This window comes from Pezoporus wallicus, unplaced genomic scaffold (genome assembly GCF_028554395.1).
Source record: "Pezoporus wallicus isolate ANWC-B61680 ecotype Strahan unplaced genomic scaffold, APGP_CSIRO_Pwel_v1 scaffold_2696, whole genome shotgun sequence".
Lineage (NCBI taxonomy): Eukaryota > Metazoa > Chordata > Aves > Psittaciformes > Psittacidae > Pezoporus > Pezoporus wallicus.
This window is the reverse complement of record NW_026637439.1, coordinates 1,382,431-1,392,423: the sequence shown is the minus strand read 5'-3', so window position 1 is coordinate 1,392,423 and position 9,993 is coordinate 1,382,431. Positions and strand designations below refer to the sequence as shown.

The 9,993-nt window shown below is 45.6% G+C and overlaps 1 protein-coding gene across 1 annotated transcript in view; it reads right to left on the bottom strand.

The window, feature by feature from the left end:
• Positions 1-7,734, bottom strand: part of CMYA5 (cardiomyopathy associated 5) — a 46,681-nt gene extending 38,947 nt beyond the window's left edge. Inside the window, exon 1 of the mRNA XM_057405458.1 lies at positions 7,436-7,734. Coding sequence (XP_057261441.1) covers positions 7,436-7,599 — 164 coding nt within the window. The 5' untranslated portion in view covers positions 7,600-7,734. The remainder of the gene's footprint in view (positions 1-7,435) is intronic.
• Positions 7,735-9,993: the final 2,259 nt, after the last annotated feature.

Here is a 9,993-nt window from a genome sequence, read left to right as displayed (position 1 = left end):
AGAAATACTTTTTGAAGATGTAAAAATACTTCATGTGCATAAATTTTGAAACACAAGCATAAGCAAAATTGTATTTCCTTTGACAAATGTATTTTAGACAAATTTTTGTAAAGCTGCATGTTGCAAGGTTAATTCTATGAAGGGGAAGTGTTTAAATCTCTCGACAATGCAGGAAAAACAGTCTTTCATATGACCTTGTTTTGCCAAAGTGAGATTGAACTGATTCTGGGGCTATTCTCCAGTGTGTGGTTATCTCACAGTATAATTTAAACTTTGCATTAAACACTTACAAGATACTGTCAGAGTTTTAATAGCACCCACACTTGCTTTGCCAAAGTGTAAATGATTCTACAGTGCTCAAAGGAGTAGAGAATCTATCCTCTAGATATCCTAGGGTTTCATCTTCTAAACACTCTACGTATTTAAGTAATTTGAAATATATTCAACAACAAAAATATACTGAGCCCTCCCTAAAATAAATTAACAATGTTTTATAGACCTAATTCTAGATATTATGATAAATAATCAATTCACTATCACATGCTGCAATCAAATATCTCTCATTTAAAAAAAGGCAAGAGAAACATTTTCAGGAAACACAGAAGAAAAACAGTCTTGGAAATAAGAGCTTAAAGAATAGTAAAAGCAATTAAAAGACATAATACTATGCTATTTTTAAATTTAATTTAAGGTTGCAGTAGTTACAACAAAAAAGCATAGAAAAGGTAATCAAAACACTCAACCCTAGTATTTCTTGAGTAGACAGTAGTTTATTTCAGGGAATCATATTAGTAGGTGATGGAACAAAAGGCAGAGTATCTGCTGACAAAGGCAGAGGCTTCAGTGCACCAAGTGGTGAAGTCTGTTAATCCCATCGAACAGTGTAAACCTATGGCCACGACATCCTACTTCCGCGGGGCAGGGGAAGGGTCACTTTCCAGACAATTTGGGTAAAGCACCTCCTCAGCAAGGCTGAAGAATTCTGCCTCCTCATCACGTGCTCAGGGAAGCAGAACCCGCCCGACCAACTGCCATGGGCTGCGACCCAGCACCGAGGCAGCGGACACCCCTGAGGAGCAGTCAGCACAGCTCTCGAGGGCACAAAGCACCTGGCAGAAGGCAGATGTCTTTGAAGGAGGAGAAGAGGGAACCCTGAGGAAAGCCATAATCACTTCATCAAGCGAACCCTGCAAAGCTCTTGTGAAGGGCACTCAGCAAAACTGCTCAGTATTGATTGCAAACAGAAAGATAATCCTGACACTTGGGACTGCTGGTCTTATCTTCCCATGGATTTGTCTTGATGTCCTCAGGACTAACTGAAGACAGGTCACCCTGTGGGAGAGCAGCCTGACCAGGCAGTTGTATCTTCTTCTAGTGATGGGGTTTAAAACCAACTGTGGTGACTGGGCTGGCCTGGAGACCATGCACAGCAAGACAGCTTGGACTAAAGCCCACAGTTCAAAGAGACTCTGACAGCACAATATTAAATAATCACATCTTAGCCAAGCAAAGCACACAAAACCAATCAACCCTTAAACAAATACAAACCCCAGAATGTACACTGGATTATCTACCTTGGTGCAGCACTCTCTCGCAAGGCTAGCTCCATAAGGTAAAATTTACAGGTTAGAGGAAGAGGCAAGGCAAACAAATCTATACCAATTTTGCTGCTAGCTTTTTCTTTGCCGGCATCATGACTTGGTGTTAGACTGTCTGAAGCATAGCAAAATAAAAATAGAATAAATAAAATAAAGCGGTACTAAGGAAGCTTTCAGCTGTTACTTAAACCTATTTTTCTGCACTACCTGGTGTTATTAAATAAAACCCCACACAGAACAGAGCAGCACTCCCACTTCAGCTAATAGTGAGTAAGAATGGGCTGCCCTGGCCCTGCCTATGCAAAAAGCTTGAAATAGTCACAACATTGTCTCATTTCCAATGTCGCAGTCACAATCCGTATTCCTCTACACAACAATGAGATGGTGCTTTATATCTTCAAGGCCAGAAGGAAAGACACGTAAGTTAAACATTTCCCTGCAATACACTTTCAAATGGTGCCCTAGTTTTATACACAATCTGCATGTTGCACAGTAGATGAAGTAGATGTTGCTGAAAGATCCCTCTCTAGTCAGTGAGGTGTCTGCCATTGCCATGTTTCAGATCCATAGATGCAGACAGGAAGCCACTGACATCCAGGGACAAGAGCCAGTGCTACCTGTTTTCCAAGCACAGTTCACACCCAGTCCTGCCGGCACATGCGCTGTCAGCTTGTTCACTCCTAGGGCACTGGTGCAAATCTTTTATTAATTCTTGGAGACACTGACAACTGGTTCTTTGCTTCTTGTCTTAAAGGCTCAGAACCCAATTTTTCTTATTGCCTCCCCTGCTTCTCACAGGTCTCTGCTTCTCACTATGACTTCTGCGCCCTGTCCACGGGGATTACAGGTTTCTAGTCCGGACTGGCAGGCGGGGCACACGCTTCCTTATGTATTGTACCAGAGAGGAGTTTCCACCTCCCCATCTGCTGCATTCAGACACGCTGAGTGAGGTCTGTCCATCTGTGCTACACCATGACTGCCCGCAAGAAGCACCGCACGCCACCAGCTTTCTAAAATCCCCCCGAGCCTCCCTTCGCTCTCTGCACATCAGACCTCGTCACTCCTGCTGCCACCAAAACTTGCTGCTGCTTGTTCCTTGCAAGCTGAAAACAACCCCGATAAAATGACCAACATGTCAAGCTGTGGCAGCAGCGTGCAGTGACAAATCTCTCATTCCCTGAAGGCTCCTACTTCAGCACAGTGCAGAGGGGTGGACACTGGTATTGGCCAGCTTGCCTTCTCAGCTGAAGGAAATACTTGTTTTTCTGTGTTTGTGGTTCTGTAAATTCCTGCAGCTTCTGCCTTTACCATGCTGCTCCTTTCCCCCAACAGCAGTCAATATGCTCAGTGAGGTCTCTGCCTATTGCTCTGCATTTCCTAGTGCTACCGCTTGTCCATCTTCTTCTTCAGAGTAAGAGAAGAAGAAGCTAGAGAAAGCCACTATTTTAAACCCAGCCCTTCATTTGTTAGCCTTCTTCCTTCTTCCTTCTGTGTGCTCCTTCTGATACTTCTGGCTCCTTCTGATGCTCCTTCTGGCAACACGCATCTGTCCAAGTTCAAATGAACAATTAGCTAAAAGCAGTAAGAGAGCTGCTCGCTTTGATATAAAGTTGATTTTTATTAAGAGTAGCTGGGATCCAGGAGCTGGGCCTCTCTCACACACTTTGTTCCATGCCCGACCCTTGTAAATGTCTGGGAAGGAACATTTGCTGGGGTGCTGGTCTCTTCTTCCAGACATCAGCTCATGGCATGGCCCACTGGCATTGCTGGTTGCAACTTCAGATGTTGCTTGAGACCCCACAGCACCTCTGTGCCCCAGAGGTCTGCCTTGCTCCTGCATTCTGGATTTTCCACCATACAGGCTGTGGAGGGAGCACAGGTATTGAACAAACACTTAGGTCTGGGTGCAAGACTTCCTTTACACTGTGATTTAATCACTTTGAGATGTAAGAGGGAACTCCTTGACGTGTGTTATTTCAGACCCAAACTGCAAGGCAGACCTCTATCAAGGACTCAGTTAATATCATCTAAAAGGCTGCTGAGACACAAGACATAGAGGTCCCAGTCACCAGTGCCAGCAGGGCCTGGGGTGCGTGGTGGGGTGGCCAGCTGCAGCAAACCCATCTTCCACCACATCTAGCTGCTCCCTGTGCCCTTCTGCCAGAGCCTCTGCCCCACCATTCTGGAGACAGCATGCGCAGGGCAAAGGGAAGCCTCCACTTCCCTCTGCTCTTGCATTCGCTGCACCAGTACCTGCAGCCTTCCTCCCAACCCAAGGCAGGTGCTGCCACATCCCATTTAGGAAACTAAAACCCACACATCCCCTTTCCTTGCATCTTTCTCTGCTGTGAGGAGGGTATGGAAAACTTTTCATAGGGAAGGCAAATCCCCAGCACTCGCCTTCTCACCATCCCATCTGCTATCATCCTATCTCTTTCCTCTCCTGGGTGCTGCTGCATCTGTCACGTGGCTGGCAGTCCCCTTTACTGTGCTTGCCCTCTCATCCATTTCACCTAGAGCTAAGCTAGACTTAGCTCTAAGGCTTCCATACCTATGATCTTCCTGTGGAAGTACTGCTTCAATAAACACAAATAAAGATGATGATGATGATGATGATAATAATAATAATACAGAACTCCAGGATTTTCTCCCCATTTACTGGCCCTAGGTCATCATGAAATGAGTCCCATACCCATTCCAGGTAAACCAGCTTCCTGAAAACACGTATAAATTGGCTACAGAGCCATTTTTACATAAGCCCTGCACACATACACATCCAGAGACCTTCCCACTGCAAAACGAAATCTTTTGGGAGCTGTCTGAGGGACAGAAATGTGTCAGATCATCTCAACCATCAGTTAGAGACACAGATATTCCAACAGGTTTGCAAACCAGTTAACCAGTATTTCTGTATGCTAGGCTTAATTCTCATGTCTATCGATATAAAAATTAAAACCTATTAACTTTGTATTCATGTTTACCTTAAAACACACCATACATGCTTTCAAAATATTTTCCGTTTAGACGATCCACTCCATGTGGAGCTAGAAACAAAAGACACCTGCCACAATCCTTCTCACACAGTAAAACAACCAAAGGCAAGAAAATATTGCATGAACCCTCTGGAGACCAGCAAGTGATTTATGCGGACAAGGATATGATGCCTTATCACATCTTTATAATAGGTTCTGATGCTGCATGTCAGTCTCATTACTTGCATAAAAACCTGCGTTAGGAAACCAAATTATTTAAAAATTACACCAAAAAGGGTAAGAAAGACGTGAAACCAAAACTTTTCTGCTTTTTACATGCATGCATCATAATCTGGGGGCAAGTCATAAACTCAGACACAATTTTATTCCCCGTCCTGCAGCAGAGGGACTGGTGTGGAAGCAGAGTGGGTCAGTCAGGGCTCATTGGTGTCCCAGAGGAACAACAGGCCTCTTTTGCTTCTTTCACACCAGTACTTGCTGACCTTGGGCGAGTCATCTTGCTGCATAACTCTCTTATAAAACAGGTATGAGGCTATTTAGCATGCTTGAAAGCTGGAGATAGGAGCCAACAGGGAATTTCCCCACTCACTGCAATGTTGCACAACCAGGTACTGTTCAACTGTGTGCAGAGGAGAGAGACAAAAGCAGCAGAGACCTCGGGGTTGTTAAAAATAAATCAGTGACCGCAGAGTCCAGGACAGGCTGTCTTCAGCCAAATTTGCATATCGGCCACACCTCCCCTAAAATGCACTTTCAAAGCACACACGCAGACACAGAGATCTGTTCTGCAACAGCGCCTTGCAAACCTGTTTGCCAACAGATAATTAGCTTCCAGCCTGAGCATGTCCCAGGGGCTCAGACCAGCTGCTCGTGGTTAGCCAGCACCTCCGAGGAGCCCTGCCCAGGCGCTCGGCACAGGAGAAGTCCTTAATCTCAACAACCGCCTGACATTTGCAACAAGATTTAAGCAGTTGAAGAGTCGGTTTTATTTAACCTCACTGAGCCACTGCTGAGTGCCTGGTGCAGTCACCATATCTACGCCAAACCCAAACTTTACATTGCCTTTAACCTAATTAAACTATTCAAATGGATTTAAAGTTACCATTGAGCACAGCTGTTAAAAACCTCTCTGGTAGACTCTGGCCTCTCTTATTAGTAAGGCAGTTAAGGATAGACATAAACTCTGCAGTGCTTAATATAACTGAGAGCTAAAGGGAATGGTTGCTGTTTTAATTAAGCAGTGAGATGTAGTGCCCGTGTTTGCACTGTGCAGGCTGATAGCCAGCAGCAAGACCCAGCTGCAGGGAGCTGTTAACAGACACTCATGGAGAAGCTGTCCTAGCACGAGCAGTAAATAACTGTGAGGCTCCATAGATTTCCCTCTCTTTAAGGGGAACGTCAGCCGCTCCCAGTCATGTTTTACAGTTTGAGTTTTATTCACATTTAATTGCAGAGTCCACACAGTTGTGTTTTAGCTGTCTCCAGCCAGTAGCTCCACTCCAGCATCTTCAACGGGTTTTTCTCATGGAGTTGCACCCACGTTCAAGCAGTGTTTTTCAGTACATCACCCCTCTCTCTGCCAGGACAGGACTGAAGAGAGAGCATACACCGCTGAAGAAATGCAGCATTACATACTGGGGGTGTCCCAGTGTTTTCTCTGGAAAACCAGCTCTCTATTTCCTCTGCAAGGAGGTTTTCCTGCTGTCCTGGGCTGTGTTTCCCTGTTTGGCTTTCATTCCCACAGCACCTGCGGTGGGTTAGACTGTGCAGAGACTCCACAACTTTCTCTTGCCATCTTTTTTCTCCCAGTAACTTACAGTAATGTCAGAAAGTGCTTTGAACTGATACACCAAGAGTGGTTTGTAAATGCAGGACAGCTCCACAGCAGTGAGGTTTTAGGGACTGTATGACCCAAATCTCTCTCTCAAAAGAAGAGCTTCTGGAGATACCTATGCCTGACAACAGTAATGTCTTTGGTCCTGCCTACAGCATCCACCCAAACCCAACAGGCTGTACTCGAGAGGAGATCTCGCAACCCGACATGTGCCGGGGCACTCTCAGGCCCCACGGTCTCGCTCCGAAGCCAGCAGCGCTGGCACAGCCGGAGTGCTCTGTGTGTGTGGATCAGGTTGCAGACGGCTCCCGTTCTGCGCAGGACCAGGGCCGTGCGCTAGGTGGCCAGTCACGGGCTCACTTGTTATTTTCCTGGTGGTAGGACCGCAGTGCTAGGACAACAAACTGTTTTGTGCAAGACTCAAGGGGAAAAAAGGAAGGAAAAAAGTAAAGTGGTAAAATATTTCTCATTTTACCCCAAAAATCAGCCACACAAATTGTAACCGGCAGTGGAGAGAGACATACGGAAGGTTTTTTCCTTTTTGGGGAGGAAGAGACTTGGGAGGGAGGGACAAATGGGAAGGAAGAATGGGCGTCAAAAGGAAAAAAAATCAATGCACTATTGTAATCTTTGACCATTTTCTCCCTGACTAGCTAATCTGCAGAGCATTTTTAAGATTGATATGTGCCAAACAGTCAGCCAGGGAGGGAGGAGTAGAGGGAGATGCCACTTCAGCTGGCACGCCAAAGGATCTTTAAATAGAAAAGCCTGTAGGGAACTCAGGGCAGGCACCTATTGCACAAACTCAGTTACGGCCGTACCCAACCAAAAAAAAACAATTAACAGACAGCCCCTTCTCTCCCCCCAAATCCCCACAGCAGTTGGGGAAGAGGACGGGGAAAGGCATTACAACCAGCACTGCACCCCAGTCCTGGCATCTCCCTGGGCTCGTACTTTGGGGTGCAACTGCCAGCTCCCCCCAAGGCTGTGAGTCCCTGGGGAGGCAGTACCTGTTAGTCAGCTCCTCAGCTTCCTCTGGGTCCACAGACTCTTCCTCCTCCTCTTCTTCTTCTTCTTCCTCCTCCTCCTCCTCTTCTTCTCCCTCTTCTTCATCCCCTATGAAGGAGGAGGTCTCAGATGCCCTGTCGCACTCGGCTCTGTGGTTCCGCTCCATATCCTTCCCAGCTCAGGCCCTCGCCGGTGATTTTTACCCTCGACCCTGCCCTCCCCAGGGTTGCCTGAAGCAACTGTCATCCCCAGCAGCTCTCGCTTCTCCTGACTCAGGGCAGTCTTTAAATAGAAGGCAGCGAGGTTACAGCGCCGAGCCGCTGCTGATCCTACCCTGGGTCCTAGCACCAACCGGGTGCCAGGACATGCGGCAAAACCTGACGTCCATTGATCCGGCTGCTCACTCCCTTCACCTGCCCAGCACTGCCGCTGTGGTTGTGCTACAGCACAGACGGGGCAGCCGGGCAGCGGCAGGGAGGAAGGGGACCCGTCAGACCTTCCCGTGCCACCTCTAGCAAACCCTCGGGGGGATGGTACAGATGCAGCACAAGGGTAGTTCTTGTGGCCCCAAGAAAAAGTGCATTTAGTACATTTAAAAGCAAGTTCCATCCATGAACACACCCAGAGTACCTCAAATTTGAGCTAGAGGGGTCAAATATGATTCCATAATTGTAATTACTAGGGGATAAGCCTAGGACACATACCTTTAATGATACCATACTGTAAGAGGTATCAGATGCACTGTAGTTTTTAACAACACATGGACTATATCTGTACCCAAATATTTGTTGATGTGCTAAATCACAGAACATTTCAAATGTCTTGAGTGTATTTGAGCTAATTTTAATTTAAAGCAAATACAAACTACATTACCATGTAGGGCTTAGGCTAAGCCATGCTTACACTTTATTCCACAGAAAATGCACTGCTTTTCATGGATAAAATGGAAATATTTCCAACCTGTACTAGCTAAAGTAATGAGGTTTTTTTTTTAATTCTTTTTTAGAAAAGGAGGAGAGCCATCAAAACTCTCGATTCTAAATAAAGAACTTCTAAGTTATTTCAGGTATGAAATATTGTAAACACAGTATACCTCTAATATACACACCCCCCCCCCCTTTTTTTTTGTTCTTCAAATAAATAGCTGGATATAGATCAGTCAAACTCAGCCCTGTGGAAAAAGACTTGGGGTGCTGGTTGATGAGAAACTTAACATGAGCCAGCTGTAGTGTGCGCTTGCAGCCCAGAAAGCCAACCGTATCCTGGGCTGCGTCAAAAGGAGCGTGACCAGCAGGTCGAAGGAGGTGATCCTGCCCCTCTACTCTGCTCTTGTGAGACCTCACCTGGAGTATTGTGTGCAGTTCTGGTGTCCTCAACATAAAAAGGACATGGAACTGTTGGAACAAGTCCAGAGAAGGGCCACGAGGATGATCAGGGAGGGGACTGGAGCACCTCCCGTATGAAGACAGGCTGAGAAAGTTGGGGCTGTTCAGTCTGAAGAAGAGAAGGCTGCGTGGAGACCTCATAGCAGCCTTCCAGTATCTGAAGGGGGCCTATAGGGATGCTGGGGAGGGACTGGTAGTGACAGGACAAGGGGTAACAGGTTAAAACTTAAACCGGGGAAGTTTAGACTGGATATAACAAGGAAATTCTTTCCTGTTAGGGTGGTGAGGCACTGGAATGGGTTGCCCAGGGAGGTTGTGAATGCTCCATCCCTGGCAGTGTTCAAGGCCAGGTTGGACGAAGCCTTGGGTGGCATGGTTTAGTGTGAGGTGGGGGGTTCCAGGGGGGTTGGAACTAGATGAACATAGAATGATTCTACTTGAAGCAGATACTAACTTAAACTCTGTATTTTATCATAAGCACAGAGACAGGGTGGACAGCACAATGAAAATTAATGTAGAGGGCTTCACATTCTTTATACGTGAAAGATGAGCATTACAATGTTCTACAAAGCCCAGGCTGGCCAGGGCTTTGAGCAACCTGGTCTAGTGGAAGATGTCTTCAGCACAAGAAGAGGAATGTGAGTATACTTTTACCAGAATAAATTATGTCTAGACCTAGTGCCTTCCCTTCTGTACTTTTCATAATTTAATCTGACCCGTAAGTTGACCAAAATAGTGTGTTATTTCATACTCTTCCTACAAACATTATACTCTAAAATCAACTAGGGAAAGATTTATATTAAAACACACAAGAATTAGAGAAAACAAGAAAAACTTTAACAAAAATAAACACTACAAATACACAAGACAACTCAGAGCCAGTACAGGCCATTAAATCCAGAGTGACATTCTCCGAGGGATTCAAATTTAACACCAAGTATACTATGAATAGAGCCCAGTGACCCAAGTTCAAGTAAAGCATTGGTTTGAAGTAAGCATTTGGGATAATATTGACAAATGCTAACTTCAGATTATCTACAAATCATCTTGCATCCTTTTACCATGGCTGCCCATTTCTCCCTAACAACCATGTCAGCCCATAATTCGAATAATTTGAAATTGGTTTATATTGAATTCTTCACAAAGGATTTCTTAAAAATAACCTCCCATACTCT